We start from the raw sequence: 16112 nt of genomic DNA on the forward strand, positions 1-16112 counted from the left end.
GACTATAATTAATTGTTCAACTCTATAAGAACCATTTCAAATTCGCCTATTAATAATCGACACTCACATCTTTTTTTGACCTTTTATCTAATTAAAAAAATTTAATCGATTGACAGCTAATCGGAAAGAGATGAGCGATGAAACGAATTTTAAGTGACATATTGTATTTTAATTAGCAAATTCTACTTTTTATGAGTTGCTTCTAAAGTGAAATTCACGGTTATTGGTTATTATCAATTGTCATCCTACCTAAAGGCTGGCATCGGGAAAGCTTGGGCTGGACAAATCAGACTTAATGAAGCATTTTCCTTTGTAAATGCCACTTTGACTTTATCATTAATATCGACTTTTGGAGCAACGGAGCCAACGGGTTCTGAAATAGTATTTTAACTATAACTTGTAATTTTAAATATCTAAAATTTTTGCAAAACATATAAAGAAAACTGCCTGCGTGTTTAGGGTTTAAGCGTTTTAGCGGTCAACTCATAGTAATTTAATAATTTTACAAATTATTACCGAAAAGCTGGCATTGGAAAGCCCTGTGCTGGACAAAGTAAACTCATTGAAGTATTGGACTTTCGCATGCCGAAATCCATTTTGTCATGCATATTCACTTTAGGGCCTACTGAGCCGACGGGTTCTGAAAAATCGTTCTGAAACAGTTAACATAAAATCCTACAAATATAAATAAGCTTGTGTTGCAATGAAAACCGCCTGTATAAATGTTGCACATACCTATAAGCTGGCATTGGATATGATTGTGCCGGGCAGAGTAAACTAAAAGCTTTACCCAAGGGCTTATCCAACCAATTGATGCGATCTTTGACATCTACTTTTGGTGCGACGCTGCCCACCGGTTCTGTAATATAATCATTACAAGGACTTTGAGAACTGACTTGATATATTCAGTAAGTTAAACTGCCGTTATGTTGGGAAAGTTGCAAGCAAGTTGAGATGTACTTTGTTTATAAGCAGTTTGAACACTTATTTGCTACTAAGTAGACTTAATTGAATAAAAAATAGACCTAACCTTATAAGAATGGAATTCATACATACGCATATTGGTAGACTTAATTGAATAAAAAGTAGACCTAACCGAATTCTTACATACACATATGGAGTAAAGTGCAACCCGTAAGGATCACCGACTATGCTCATATAATTCCGATCCTTCTCGTTTAAAGCTTTTTAAAGCTCACTACGAATTTCACACATTTTCGCACATATAATGCACCAAGGCTTACCTATAAATCGGCACCGGATATGATTGTGATGGGCAGAATAAGTTTAAAGAGTTGCCAGCCGGTTTATCAACCCATTTAATGCGATCATTGGGATCCACTTTCGGCGCTACACTACCAACGGGTTCTGAAATTTTTTAATTTATGAGCCTCATACATTTGGGGTACTCACAACGTATCATAAAGCATCGTAAAATCATAAAATCATAAATGTTTATACTAGTTTAAAAAATTTGTTGCTGGATTGCATACTAAAATAAGTTTTGCAAATACAACTCTGAACGCTTTGTTTTCGGATCGGTATAACTTATAACTTTATGAGACCATGTGAAAACCCTAATTATTTTGAAAAATGTCTGAATGCTTAGGATGGAAACTATGCAACATAGCACACATTTTAACCATGAAGCGTAGCTGAAGAGATTATCAAAAAAAATTACAATTTTTAATTTTATCAATCCATTATTCACCTATAAATCGGTACCGGATAAGACTGCGCTGGACAAATTAAGGCAAAACTGTGATCGACTTCAGCGCGTGCATAATTTATCTCATCTTTAATATCGACTTTCGGTGCAACACTGCCTACCGGTTCTGCGAACGTATGAAATCGAAGTGGAAATTTATATAAATAGTTTATTTTGTAAATTATTATTTTTGAAAATTCCTTCATGTTGGGAGTGCCTCTTTCTTAGGCTTATTCTAATTTTCGATAACTGTGTACCGTTACATAACCTCAAAACCTCAAGATTGTGTGTCTAAACTGTGCCTTTGACCTGTTTGACTTTACCTAAAAGCAGGCACCGGGTACGATTGTGCCGGACATATGAGCGCTTTATCGGTGTGCAAACGAGTGCGAGCGAATGTGAACTCATCACGTGTATCGACTTTTGGTGCAACACTGCCGACCGGTTCTAAGGAAAATGCAATAAATAAATTTATTTGAAGTATTCGACAACTTGGTTTAACAACGTAAATGTTGGGATGAGATTGTAAACTATTTATTATTATTTTTCGATCAAATAATCAAAACTTTTATGCTAAATTTCACTACTCAATATAAACACACCTAACGATTGGAACGGGATAGGCTTGTCCGGGACACTGCATTGCATACTCTTGTCCCATTTTGACTTGTATAAATTGAAATTTGTCATGTAAACTAGTGAGTTTTGGCGGTACTGAGCCCACAGGTTCTAAAATTATATAATAATAACAATAAGAACTATTAAAAATGCTTAAGGATTTAATGCGGTGAAAACTGCTTGAACTACAAAAATAGAGAGTGTTTGCTTAAAGAGGGTTATGAACGTTGCTTTGGCATAAGAGAAAGATTTAACACTGAAATATTTGATTTAAGTACCTCACAATAGGAACCGGATATGCTTGACCTGGACACTGCATGGAGAACTCTTGGCCAAATTTTACTTGTAAAACTTGGAATCTATCATGCAAGCTTGTTACCTTTGGTGGCACTGAGCCGACGGGTTCTATATGAGAAAGAAAATTTTTCAAAATGTGTACAAAAAAACTGATAATGAATGTCGGGATAGAAGCAGAGTGTGCATGGAAATCTGTTTTTTAAAAATACATAAAGCAATTCATGGTAAGTAAGTACCTGACAATCGGCACGGGATATGCTTGACCTGGACATTGCATTGAGAAACTATGACCCAATTTGACTTGCATCAAAAGGAATTTATCATTAATGTTTAAGTATCTTTGGTGGCACCGAACCCAGTGGCTCTAGAAAAATAATTCAATAAAATGTGATTCTTTTAGAAACTTAAATGAAAAGGTTTTAATAGAAAACTTGCCTGAATGCTTAAGTATACTTGCGTTAAAGGAAATGTTTAGTTTTCTTGAATACAAACATGTTTTTGGAATGATTTTGGCAACGTGGCTATTAGTATTTTTAAAGCCTTATCATATAATCCATAATCTTCCCAATACGTCAGTAAACTAAACAACAATTGCTTCAGGGACATACCTGACTATTGGCACCGGGAATGCTTGCCCGGGACATTGCATAGCATAAGTAGCACCTTGAGGCACCTGCATGGTGCGCACTTTTTCGAGCAGATTCATTTTGGGCGGAACGCTGCCGACAGGTTCTACACATTTTGAATGAATATATCAATATTACTGATAAAAATATATTGCAAAATTACCTAACTGCCTGAATATTAACTCAAACTAGTATTGAAAGAAAAAAAAATTCGAAAATTATACTCCAAACCTACCTATATGTAGGTATCGGATATGACTGAGCTGGACATTTTAGGCTAAAACTTTCACTCAAATAAACGCGTACACTGGAAAGTTCACTTTCCATATTAACTTTGGGGCGCACAGAGCCAATTGGTTCTGGAGAAAGGAAAAAATATATTATTTATGTTAGACATTTAATAAGAAAATTTCAACTGTCTGTTGGGATCTAAGAAACTGTCAGCGAGCGGAAGAAATAAGCCAGGCATTTATAAGTAATTTAGTTGCCTACCTATAAGCGGGTATGGGATAGGACTGCGCCGGACATTTCAAACTGAAACTCTCGCCCAAATTAGCACGCGCAATATTTAATTCGCTTTCAATATTGACCCGGGGAGCCACTGAGCCAATTGGTTCTAGAATAAAAATACTAATGAACTATTTTTTAAGAAAATGAGTAACTAATATGCGCCTAAATGTATGCCAGAATGTTGGGACAGAGTTTACAACACCTATAGTTATGGAAATAACCAACAATTTTTGATCAGATCTTGTAACCAATTTTTTTTTGTTTTGTGTTGTCGGAAAATATGCAAAACTGTAACTACCTATGTGCTGGTGTCGGATATGACTGCGCCGGACAAAGTAAAGCAAAACCAACGCCACTCGCGATTTCGCGTGTCTGTAATTTGTCCTGCACGTTAATTTTGGGCTTGACGCTACCAACTGGTTCTGCGAAAAATAGGAAAAGTATTTATTTGTAAAAATAAAAAAAAACATCAAAATAGTATCTGAAAACTCCTGAATGTTGTTGTGGTAAAGTGGAGAATCACTAAAAATTGTGTTAAAACATTTTAGAAAATTACATATTTGTACCTAAAAGCAGGCATTGGGTAGGACTGCGCAAGGCAGAGTAAGGCATAATTGCGACCCAATTCGACATCGATAAATTGATGTTTGTCCTGCAGCTGCACCTTTGGACGTACGCTGGCAACTGGTTCTGATTAACAAATAAATAAAGTTACCGATAAATTATAGTTTCTGTGTAATCTATGTGGTTGAAAACTATGTAAAACTGCCTGAAAGTATGCTTTGCATTTTTCAAAAACGATTTGTAGCGAGCGTGTATAGTTACACACCTGAAAATCGGCACGGGATATGACTGTGCTGGACAGAATATAGCGCTACTGCTGCCACTGGCAATTTGATTCACTTTAAAGCGTTCGAGAAATGTGATTTTCGGTGCAACGCTGCCAACGGGTTCTGAAATTTTCTTTAACGGTTAAGTTAAACGCTGTCAAAAGCTGACTGATTTGCTGGGATACGGTACTTTTTAATACAGACACTTTATAATAAATTTTTATTTTATTCTACTGCATTAATAATTGAATATCCAAATATTACCTGAAAATTGGCTGCGGATATGCTTGTGCGGGACACAACAAGCTTAAACCTTGATTTTGTTTACCCTTAACGTGCTTTAAATCTTCACCGATACTGATTTTGGGACTGACGCTGCCTACAGGTTCTAGGAATTTATAAATATGGGCATATAAAAAGAATTCTTGCAATAAAAATCGTAACTATGTGCAAATAAAATCTTGAAAACTGCCTACAATTCTTTGGAAAATTTCAATAAATTATTTAAATGTTTGTAATAATGATAGTAGAGTTAAAAGCGAGAGCGATTTGCAATGCGTGTGAACATGCCTTATTAGTCACTTAATAATCGATGTTTATACTACTGTCTCATTACTAACTGTTCAAACTCCACATCGTGAAGGACCTTGAATTTTGAAGTAGAAACGTGGGTTAGTTGCGAATTTGTAGTTAATGGGAAATGTGATCCAAAAATACTACAAATATCGACTTTAATGAGGGAAAAATTGTCTAATACCTGAAAATCGGTGTAGGATATGCTTGAGCTGGGCAAAGCAGGCTCAAACTGCGACCGCTCTTCGACTTTATATGATTATAATCATCACCAGAATTGATTTTGGGGCTAACACTACCAACAGGCTCTGCAATAACAAATAACTAACAGTGAGAATAGTTCATAAGTGTTCGGAAAACTGCCCGTAGATTGGAATAAAAATGCCTAAAAACATGCTTGCTTCAATTTTATAAAATTATGTTAATTCAAAAAATCATTACCTAAACAACGGCACGGGATATGCCTGCGCTGGGCAGAGCAGCGTAACGCTTTGACCTTTATGCACTTTTACGGTACGCGAATCGTCACCGGAAGTTAGTTTTGGTGACACGCTACCAACGGGCTCTGATGCATTTCATACAAACAAATGAGGATAATGGATAATGAAATATCGTAGAAAATTGTAAATTTGTTGGGATGGGGTAAAGCTTGCACAGAAATTAATATAAAATTTTACCTAAAAACTGGCACCGGGTAGGCCTGAGCTGGGCACATTAATGTTGCACTTTGTCCAATAGATACTTTTGGAATTTTTATTGCATCATCACCAGCAGTCATTTTAGGGCTAACACTTCCAACGGGCTCTGAAGAAAGCATTTAAAATGTATACTCTAATATGGTGTCTTAACCATGTATAAAGCTTTTGAAAGCCTGCTGAATGTTGGAACAAGCTCAGCATACAAATTCCAATCAAAACAGAGTTTGCAATTTTTTTTTTTGGCCTACCTAAAAACTGGCACTGGATACGCCTGAGCCGGACACAATAGAGTCACGCTGTGAGTCAATGGCACGCGTATAATTTTTATGTTCTCTTCGTTTGCAAAAACTTTCGGGCTCACAGAGCCGACAGGTTCTAGAAAACAAATATAACACCAATAAAGTCGAGAAAATTATGCGAACCTTGTTTGATTGAATACAACTGATGTTGGGATAACCTTAATTATGCGTTTTTGTTATGCTAGAAATGCTTTTACCTAAACAATGGCACCGGATAGGCCTGTGCAGGACAAAGCAATGTGGCGCTTTTGGTAAAATCTATTTTTACGATACGTGATTCATCACCCGAAGTAAGACGAGGACCAACGGTACCGACAGGCTCTAAAGCAAACAATTAAAACTTCATAAATGGAAGAAATATAAAAAATAAGTATTGGTTTAGCTAAGAGACAGGATGTTGGAATAGGTTAAACACTGCGGTTTGAGTTAAATAATTATTAATTTGAGTAGCTCGATTTGATTTGTAAGGCTTTTGTAACCCAATCAACGACTATGAGAGGGATAGGACTGCATACAAATCATACGCTTACCGAAATATTGGCACCGGATAAGCTTGCGCTGGACAGAGTAACGTGACTGATTTATTACCAGGGGTGATAATCACTTTTATATCATTGCCGGAGAGTAGACGTGGGCCAACGCTACCAACAGGTTCTACAAATACGATGTACGAGGTAAGGTGGATATTATTTAAAAAGGGTAAGTAAAAGCGAGATACGAAAACTGTATGAGTGTTGAAATAGACTACTCGAATGATTTTGAAATTTTTTATTTACCACCAAAGACCAAAATAACTTTCATAATTAACTAAAATATTACTAAATCAGGGACACACCTAAACATTGGCGCTGGATAGGCTTGAGCTGGGCACAGAAGTGTGACGCCCGCTCGTGCGGCCGCCGTAAAGCTGCTGCTCGTTTGCACAGTGGGGAATTTCGGTGATACCCTGCCAACCGGTTCTGTAAATTAGTTTTTAGAAATATATATTCATTTAACATAGGCTGAGCTCAAAAATTTATGCGAGCCTTACAATAAATTATTGCACATTTAAAATGTAGTTATATTTAAAGTATTTATTTAGTTTAAAAGTATGATATTTACTATGAATGCGCACTTACCTTGCACTTTTGAAATTTTTGCTTAGGATAAGGGTGCGAATTTGGCTAGTATTTAGGTACTGTGCTCAGCGCACAGTGGCACAAAATGTAACGAACAAATTACTTTTTTGTTTTTAATCAGGAAGTAAATGCTCCATATGTTCAAGCTCAAGTCAGGCAAAAAAATTTAATGCATTTGAAATTTAATTTAACATTAAATATTGCTTTATAAATTTATTACTTACGGAATTTATCTTTTTTAATTTCGCATTATTAATTCGCGCAACAGTTTACCCTATCCCAACATTCAGGCAGTTTTCAATGCAGGCTAAGGGAGCAACAATTTTTTGATGTTACCGTTAGAATTTTTTTGTTTAATTGATTAGTTAAATTTTAAATACAGAATATTTTTTAACAGAACAGTTTAAAAACTTTGCTGAAATAAGTCTTTAGCAATAGTTTCATTATATTAAATAATGTTTTTTTTACTTTTCATTTTTTTATATTTCTTTTTTTATACAAAATAATTGTTCATGCCATTCCTTCGGAGCAAAGAAAAAGATTTTAAGCTAAAAATCTTTTTGATTGATTTTTCTTTTTCATAATTATATCAAAAAGTTGTTGCTTCAAATATTTCAAATAACTTAAAAGTAAATATTTTATATATTGAGCAATAAAAATATATTCACAATTCATATGGCCCAATATACTATTAATATGTTTACCAGCAGAAAAAATATTTTTAATTTTTTTATAAAAGTGAGTGTTTTTATTAAAAGTTAGTTTAAATAAAAAAATATTTCAAAAATTACATAAGGAAAAACTTTAATATTTTTTAAGCTGGAAACGCTTGTTTATTGCATAACTGTGCAAAATTCTTCTAATTCAAAATTGTAAAGTAACAATGATTTTCTTTTTAATTTTTAACTGTACACAGTTATGCAATTTTTGTATTATATTACAAGCCTAAACTGCAACGGTAATTATAAAAATGTTTAAGTTTTAAAATTCAACAAGTGTGGCAACTTTTTGCAAAGTTAGTAGTTAGCATTTACTTTTTAACTTTTGTTACATTTTCAGTATTTTGTTTTTCAAACTCGGCCACAGTATCAACAATTTTCTTCCCGTTGCAGCACAAAGGTCAAGTATAAGGATATGTACTTACATATGTATGTACAATATAAAACTAAAACAAAAACATTTTACCAAAACCAATAGGAATAATTAAATTATACAACGCAAATAAATTTATTATTTTTAATAATATTTGGTAAAATATTTTTATTTCAAATATTCGAAAATCCAGTCCTGACAATTTTTGTACAAATTCACATATTTCAATTATTTTTGAAAAATTTGTATTTTGTAAGCATTAAATTAATTTTGAAAAGTTCATATTTTTCATTTCCATTAAATATGTACATAATACTATTATTTTGTTATTCTTTTTTTAAATTTAGTTTAGGTGAGAACTGAATTTTCGTAGTTACCGTTATTTAAAGTGACACAGTTAAAACTACGAATATTTATTTCATTTTTCTTTTTAAAATTTCAAAACATTTCTCATGTAATAATTTTTGATATTAATTTTTTTTTTAATTTTTAGTTTAGATTTTTAGTTTCAATTTTAAGTTATTAGGTTTAGTTTCAATTTTAGTTTTAATCGGGTCATGCAATATCAGACCTTTTTATATTACTTATTTCAAACTGGAGCAAAATTTATCTCTTAAAGGCAAAAATGCATCTTAAAAAGTTTATTTTTCATTTACGATTTGTTTCTGGTGTAGAGTTCCTATTATTTAAAAGCTTTTATGAATTAGCGCCCAACTATGTTACTGGCTTTATTATCTAAATAATAATAATATTCTTTTTAAGCTCCAATAATACCAAATGTTGCTAAACACTATTAACCAAATTTTAACTGCGTCCATTTATGCGTTACAATTATTTTACGCTACTAAAAATACGTTTAAAGTTTACAACTTACCTGTGATCACCAAGCGTCCCTTCGTCGCGCTCAATCGTGTTTCACCAGTTAGACGATGCTTGGTGCGACACTGATAGCTTTTGTAACCATCTTCGGGTCCCACTTCGCGAATATGCAGTTCACCAGAGGGCAAAACCAAATATTTACCATCTGGTTTCGAAAACGCAGCACAAAATTAATAGTAAGGAGTAGAAAAAAATCAATACATTAGAAAATTTTATATCTTGCGTTTGAGTTTGCGTTTGCTACATAAAAATACGCATGCAACACTACACTGTAAATAAATATTGAGATTTTTTTTTTAACTTGGCAAAATATACAATTTTATTTATTTATTTTATATTCAAATACAATTTCTTCCAGTTCTAAAATCTCTTATTATTTAAAGTGTAGCTCTGTACGATAATTTAGTATATAGTACATACTTATGTATATAAAAGCATGCTTTTAGTTGTGTATATAAGTATGTATATTTGAAAAACTTTAGTGCATTTGCCGTTGTCAAACGTTAAAAGTTTATTACGAAAATATTTTTTTGTTAATACCATAGTAATATACTATACATACATATCATAATTATTTTTGTCAAATATTATCATTTGAAAGGTTTTAACAAGCGCCTTTTTTATTGTTGATAAACTTGTATTTACTTGAAACTAATTTAAATATGCAAAACACACTATAGTTTTTCAGTTAATTTTGATAATTTGTTAATAAAGTTAATTATACTATATAATACTATGATTAAACGGTAACTGATATAATCATTTACAACAATACGTTAACTGTTTGAACAACTTATTTCCACTTCATTTACCGGAAACCCGTGTAACAATCAGCACGGAAAAAGATTTATATGTACAAATATTGTATGGTATATTTGCTTTACTAGTAGTTAGTTTAAAGTTGAGTGCAACTTCATATGTTTTGCTTCTGTTTTCATTAATCCACAATATTTTCTATTAATCATTTTACTTCGCAAAGCTCTAAAATTTATTTTGTCACTTTACCTAAATTCGGAAATTTTGCGCTGTCAACCAAAGTGATGACACGATATCGATTACTTCGATTGGTTTGTAAATGGCTAGCGCTTTAAGATGTGTTTACACACGCCAGACAATCGCATAATTCTTTTTTAACATGTTTCAAAATTAAATAACTATAAATGAAATATTTGCAATATGGTTTCCTGATTATTACGTATGGAAATAAATTTGCTCGGCAAAAGCGATCAAAGCGAGTTAATCTTATACATGTAAAAATGACGTCAGCATGCATTGAAACGTGAAACAAAAATGCCAATAAAATGCATTTCATTCACATATTTTTATTTTCAGAAGTGTATATATTTACATTTTTACAGTTAATTTATTTATCAATAATTTTTTAGTAATTAATTTAATTGTTATTAGCATTTTTGTTACAATTATTTACATTATAAATACAAAATCTACAAAACTATGCTACATGAAGGGGGATTTTCGTGGGTAAAGGCAGGCTGGACGAACCCTTGGAATATTTGGATGACAACAGGAAGTTTAAAGGAATGGATAGGAATGAAAAACGAAATAAAATAAAACAAACGAAGAGCAACAAAATGTAAGAAAAAGTGAACGAGGAATCATTTATGAAAAGCAACTTGAAACATAAAGTAAGAATAAGCAGAGAAAATAAGAATAAAAGCAGATTGAAAACGCGAATAGCCTATGTAAATATCCTAGTCAAATCATCTCGAAAATGTGATTGTATACAGACTGAAAGCAGCGCCAGACTCTAGTTTACGGGACAGACAATGTGATTTTTGTGGAAGCGGGATAATGCATGGAACATTTGTGAACAAATTTAACAGAAACAATATATTACGTAATTCCTTTATCAATTTCACACTGTCAAAACCAGCATTATTTACCGCTATCAAAGTGCCCGACGCCATCGTTAGTGGTGAAAATTTCGCGTTCTTCATCTTCCACCCATGAAGCGACTGATATGAAATCCGCCACAAAACTGGGTATATGACATTTGAGTATGGCGCTGTTGCCACGCAACACAGCCTCATCCATGACATTTACCGTATAGGATTGCGGAACGACTATAAAGTGGAAGAGCATGTAAAGTAGAAAAAAGGAGCATAATGGAGAAGGTAAAATGAGATGCGTTGTTTTGTAATGTTGCAGTAATGAAATTAAATAAAAATCGTTAATTAATAATAGATATGTGAGAGAATTTGAGTTTGGTATAACTTTTGGGAACAGAAAACTAGAAAATCCCCCTTAAATTAAATATAACTTAATCGAAATTTAAATTAAAACTACCAGCGCTGGTTTTTGTGTAGACACCACCGTCAGTATCAACCCAATCGACAATGTCTATATGATCCGCGACAAAAGATGGCGTTTGACATTTGAAAATGGCGGCATTGCCTTTAATAACATACTCATCGTACACTTGTGACTCAAAAAATTGTTTGACAACTGCAAAGGAAACGGGACAGTGATTTGGTAACAATGAAATTGTAATTTAATTCACACATATGAAACGTATTTTTAAAACAAAATGCAACGCTGCACTGCTGGTAAGGAACTGAAGTAGGATGTTGGAGATTACACAAAAAAAGTATGTCAACTGACAACCAACAAGCGCAAAACGTTTTCTTACTGGTTTACTTATATTATTAACTTCTTTCTCTTCAACACACGAAAAATTACCCATTAGTTCATTGCTATCGGCGCGCATGAATTCAACACTATCCTCATCCACCCACGATTCTACGGTAATAAAATCGGCGACAAAAGATGGCACCAGACACTTGAGTGTCGCTGAGTTGCCACGTAAAACAAATTCATCGATCACGCGTGTTTGATAAAACTGATGCACGACTAAATGAAAACAAAACAAAATGGCCTATGTAATGAAAAACGCAAATAAAATATAGTGTTGATTGAGAAATGGGATAATATGCAGAAAGAACACATTGGAACATGCGAAACATATTTAATTTTTATTTAATTTTTTTTCGTATGAGGTATGTTTTCGCAATACCAGTTTCCTTATCAGTGCCCGGATAGTAGTTTGTGTTCTCTGAGTCCAACCATAGATCAACAAAAACAAAGTCTGCCACATATGAGGGAATCTCACATTTCATTACCACTGAGTTGCCACGTATGACATATTCATTATCGGCTTCGGATTCATAGCTTTGAATGACAACTGCATTTACCGGTAGATAAAAACGTGAAAATGGAGAGAAGTTAAGCAGAAAGTTAAAAGAAATAAAATGAATGGAACAGTTGAAACAATTGCAAGGAATGGTAGGTAGTTACATGGGAGGTTGGTACCTAAAACAAACTTAAGTACGATATACACGCGGAATTATTCTGACATTCAAGCAAATACCATATGCTTGCATTCATCCGATCCTCCAAATGAGGGTATTTTGCACTTTACCACCGCTGCATTGCCTTTGATCACATACTCATTCTCCGCCTCCGTTATGTAAAATTGAGAAACGACTGTTAAAACAAAAGCGAAAGTTTTTGAAAAGCAATTTAAAGGTAACGAAAAGAAAAACGAAAAAGTAAGTATGTATGTGTAAAGTTTGGATGGGGTTTGTGGGAAGTTAATATTAGCTGACTTTTGACTAATCAAACCACTAATTAAATTGCGAAAAGCAAAAACTGCGAACCGTAATTATCGGAGAATGTCAATACGTTATTATCCTCATCGATCCATGATTCCACGCGCACAAAATCGGCTACAAACGAAGGTATTGAACACTTTAGCACGGCAGCATTGCCTTTAATCACATACTCAGTCATGATTTCCGCCTCATAAAATTGATTGACGACTACAAGTTGGGCGCAAAAAACCAAATGCAAATAGTGAACGAAAAAGCAGAATAGAAAAAATGTTATGAGAGCAAAAAAGAAATATCTTTCTTGAGAGGAGTGGCGTAAAAATATAGGTTTATTTTGGGAATCAGCAGGAAACTACTTAAGCTAGTATGTTAGAGTGCATAACAAGTTCGATTGTTGCTTTTGCCAACCATAATTGTCGCTGTGGCGCAAAACATTGTTCTCTTCATCAATCCACGATTCAACGCGCACAAAATCCGCCACAAACGATGGTATGGAGCACTTGAGTACCGCTGAATTGCCCTTAATCACATATTCCATTAAAATATCGGCGCCGTAATACTGATTGACAACTAAAAATGTGATTATGTATTATTAAAAAACAAGGCTCGCAAAAATATAGCGCAATAGAAAAGAGTTGAATATTAGGTTATGAGAAAGTATTTAATGTTTTGGAGAGTTTGAGGATTGGTTTACATAAAATGTTAACAACGCGCCACCAAAATTGCACTTATCAAATACAGCTATTATTTTTTTTATCGCTAACAGTAATTTGTTCATTTCGTGAGTTTTATACCAAAACTATCGGTGGGCAGAAATTCGGTGCCCTCACTGGACAACCATGCTTCCACTTTTACGAAATCAGCGACAAAACTTGGTATGGTGCATTTTAAAACCGCTGTATTGCCCTTAATGACATACTCAGAAACGACCTCAGCCTCGTAATACTGATTGACCACTGAAAGTTAGCGATACAAAGTGGAGAGAATAAAATAAATATGTTTTGGCAGCTAGAAATAAATGAAATATGCATTTGTAGAGTTTTAAATAAAAAGTAATTAAAGCAAAAATAACAGTAGATTAATGCAAGGACGAGAGGTGGGTAGGTACACATTTAAATAAATCGTGTTGCCATTAAAATCTAATGCCATCTTTCAAAACAATTTTTCACTACCGGTGCCCTGTTGTTCATCCAGCGTTGCATACAATTCGCCGCTTTCATCCTGCCACGATATGACCTGCACGAAATCCGCCACAAATGAGGGAATCGAACACTTAAGCACTGCGGCGTTGCCACGTATTACGTATTCATTATTCACTTCGGATTCGTAGAATTGTTGTACAACTGTATTAAAGTGAAGAAATGCAAAAAATGCACAATGATGATGAATCTCGCATGAACTCTCGAACTTGCATGTAACGGCTAAATTTTATATAAATGAACTTCAACGCGCCGGCAGTAAATCTTTAATTACATAAAACATGCGGCAACAATTACGCTGATGTTGTTACCACTTTTGCGCCGTGTTTAGGTGCATACGAAAACACTACCGAGCGCATACAGGCCTTAAGCGAAGATACTCGTATGTGGGAGAATGCAACGAAGCGTGTGAGCGTCTGGCGCGCTCTCTTGAGCTTACATAACAATTATGCTTGCAACTTTTCACATGTACCGCTCCGTAATTGAAATGAAAATCACGATAATCGCTTAGCGCGTAATTCGCACGCTTCCACAAAGAATTCTAATGATTCTAAACACTCTTAAAAGCGCATTGCCTTCCCCTATCTGTCTATCACATCTATAATTTCGAATGCTAATGCTCGCGTGTGACCACTACATCAATTAAGATTTAAATATTTATCAATGGCGGCTTGCTGTAGAAAAGCTATAGGCGTCACTAAAAAGCTTGGAAGAATTATGAAACGCCTACAAACTTCATGGGAAGAATGTGGAAGTGAGATCAGTTAGTCGTTGCCTGTTTTAAGTGCAGAGAATTTTGTTTTTCAATGTGAGAGGTTAATGACTGATAAAATATGATTAATTAAGTGCAAGTGTAGATACAGGTGAGGAAACAAAACCAAAAATGAGTAGTAATTATATGAACGGAACTCAATCTTTGGTAGAAAAAACAGTGATGGATATAAAAATAAATTGCTATAAAAGAAGAAAAATAGAGAGAAATGAATTCGAAATATTATTCGGCGTAGTTTTGAAGTGGAATTGAATATGGTAAAATATGTATATGTATGTATATGTATATAGAAAATCGAAACCCCTGACCGCAATTTGTAAATATTCTGCATAAAAATTAAAATAGATTGAGAATTAATATGGCAACCACGTAGAAAAAATATTACATGTTTGGAAATAAGGTATGTTTTTACAAATTTATTAAAGAACCAAACAAAATTATAAAAACATAAGAGCTAATCAAATTTTAAACAGGAATAGGACCAAAAAATATTATTTTCGAAAAGGGGCTTAAAGTTTCATAAAGTTGGGCACTAGTTCATTTCGCGTTTTGTAGTAGTAAATTTATTAAATATGTTTATAACGAAAAATGTTTACATATTCCATAAGTAAATTATTCTTAAAGTCATGCATAGTTTTTATCAGCTTTTCGACATAACCTCAATATAACTAAACAAAATTGCAATTAATTAAAATGTTGAGTGTGGATATGAGCATTATATGTAGGTTGCCTTTTATATTTCGGGATTCGAGAACAAAAACAAATCCTCGAAAATCGCTTTATTGCTTTTCAAAATATTCTCTATTAAGATCTACTTATATACTTTTCGTGCGCTAAAACCAATTTTCGAAGCACTTTTGCCAATTGAGGGATCTTCAAAACATGTGTTCTGAACGCATTAACCGCCTCTTCAGGTGTCGAAAAACGTTTATTTTTTATGTACGGGAATAAAAAGAACAAATTCGTTCCTGTGACAGAACTATACGGAGGGTGACTCATGAAATTAATGTTTTGAGTTCGCAAAATTGCAGTTGTTGCAGCCTATGTGTGACAGTCGTGGTGAAGAGTGATCTGTCTTTGGCGGTTGGCGGCTGTTAAAATTCGCATTTTTTATAGTATTCATCAGGGATGTCACTCTAATTAAATTGGAGTTGGGCATTATTAAATACTTATTTGGAAATTATGCAGCTTCCACACCACCATTGAGGTATGGAAAAGGCGCCTTACCGAAGTTAGTTCATCTCGGTTCATCTGTAGACCTATA

At 33.8% G+C, this 16112-nt stretch overlaps 1 protein-coding gene across 1 annotated transcript in view; it reads right to left on the reverse strand.

Moving 5' to 3' along the window:
- Positions 1 to 16112, reverse strand: part of LOC126757001 (cell adhesion molecule Dscam2) — a 169031-nt gene that overhangs the window by 79177 nt on the left and 73742 nt on the right. Inside the window, exons 4-5 of the mRNA XM_050470543.1 lie at positions 11153 to 11332; positions 9244 to 9393 (exon numbers count right to left, since the gene is read on the reverse strand). Of these exons, the coding sequence (XP_050326500.1) occupies positions 9244 to 9393; positions 11153 to 11332 (330 nt within the window). The remainder of the gene's footprint in view (positions 1 to 9243; positions 9394 to 11152; positions 11333 to 16112) is intronic.

Source organism: Bactrocera neohumeralis, chromosome 4 (assembly GCF_024586455.1).
Source record: "Bactrocera neohumeralis isolate Rockhampton chromosome 4, APGP_CSIRO_Bneo_wtdbg2-racon-allhic-juicebox.fasta_v2, whole genome shotgun sequence".
Lineage (NCBI taxonomy): Eukaryota > Metazoa > Arthropoda > Insecta > Diptera > Tephritidae > Bactrocera > Bactrocera neohumeralis.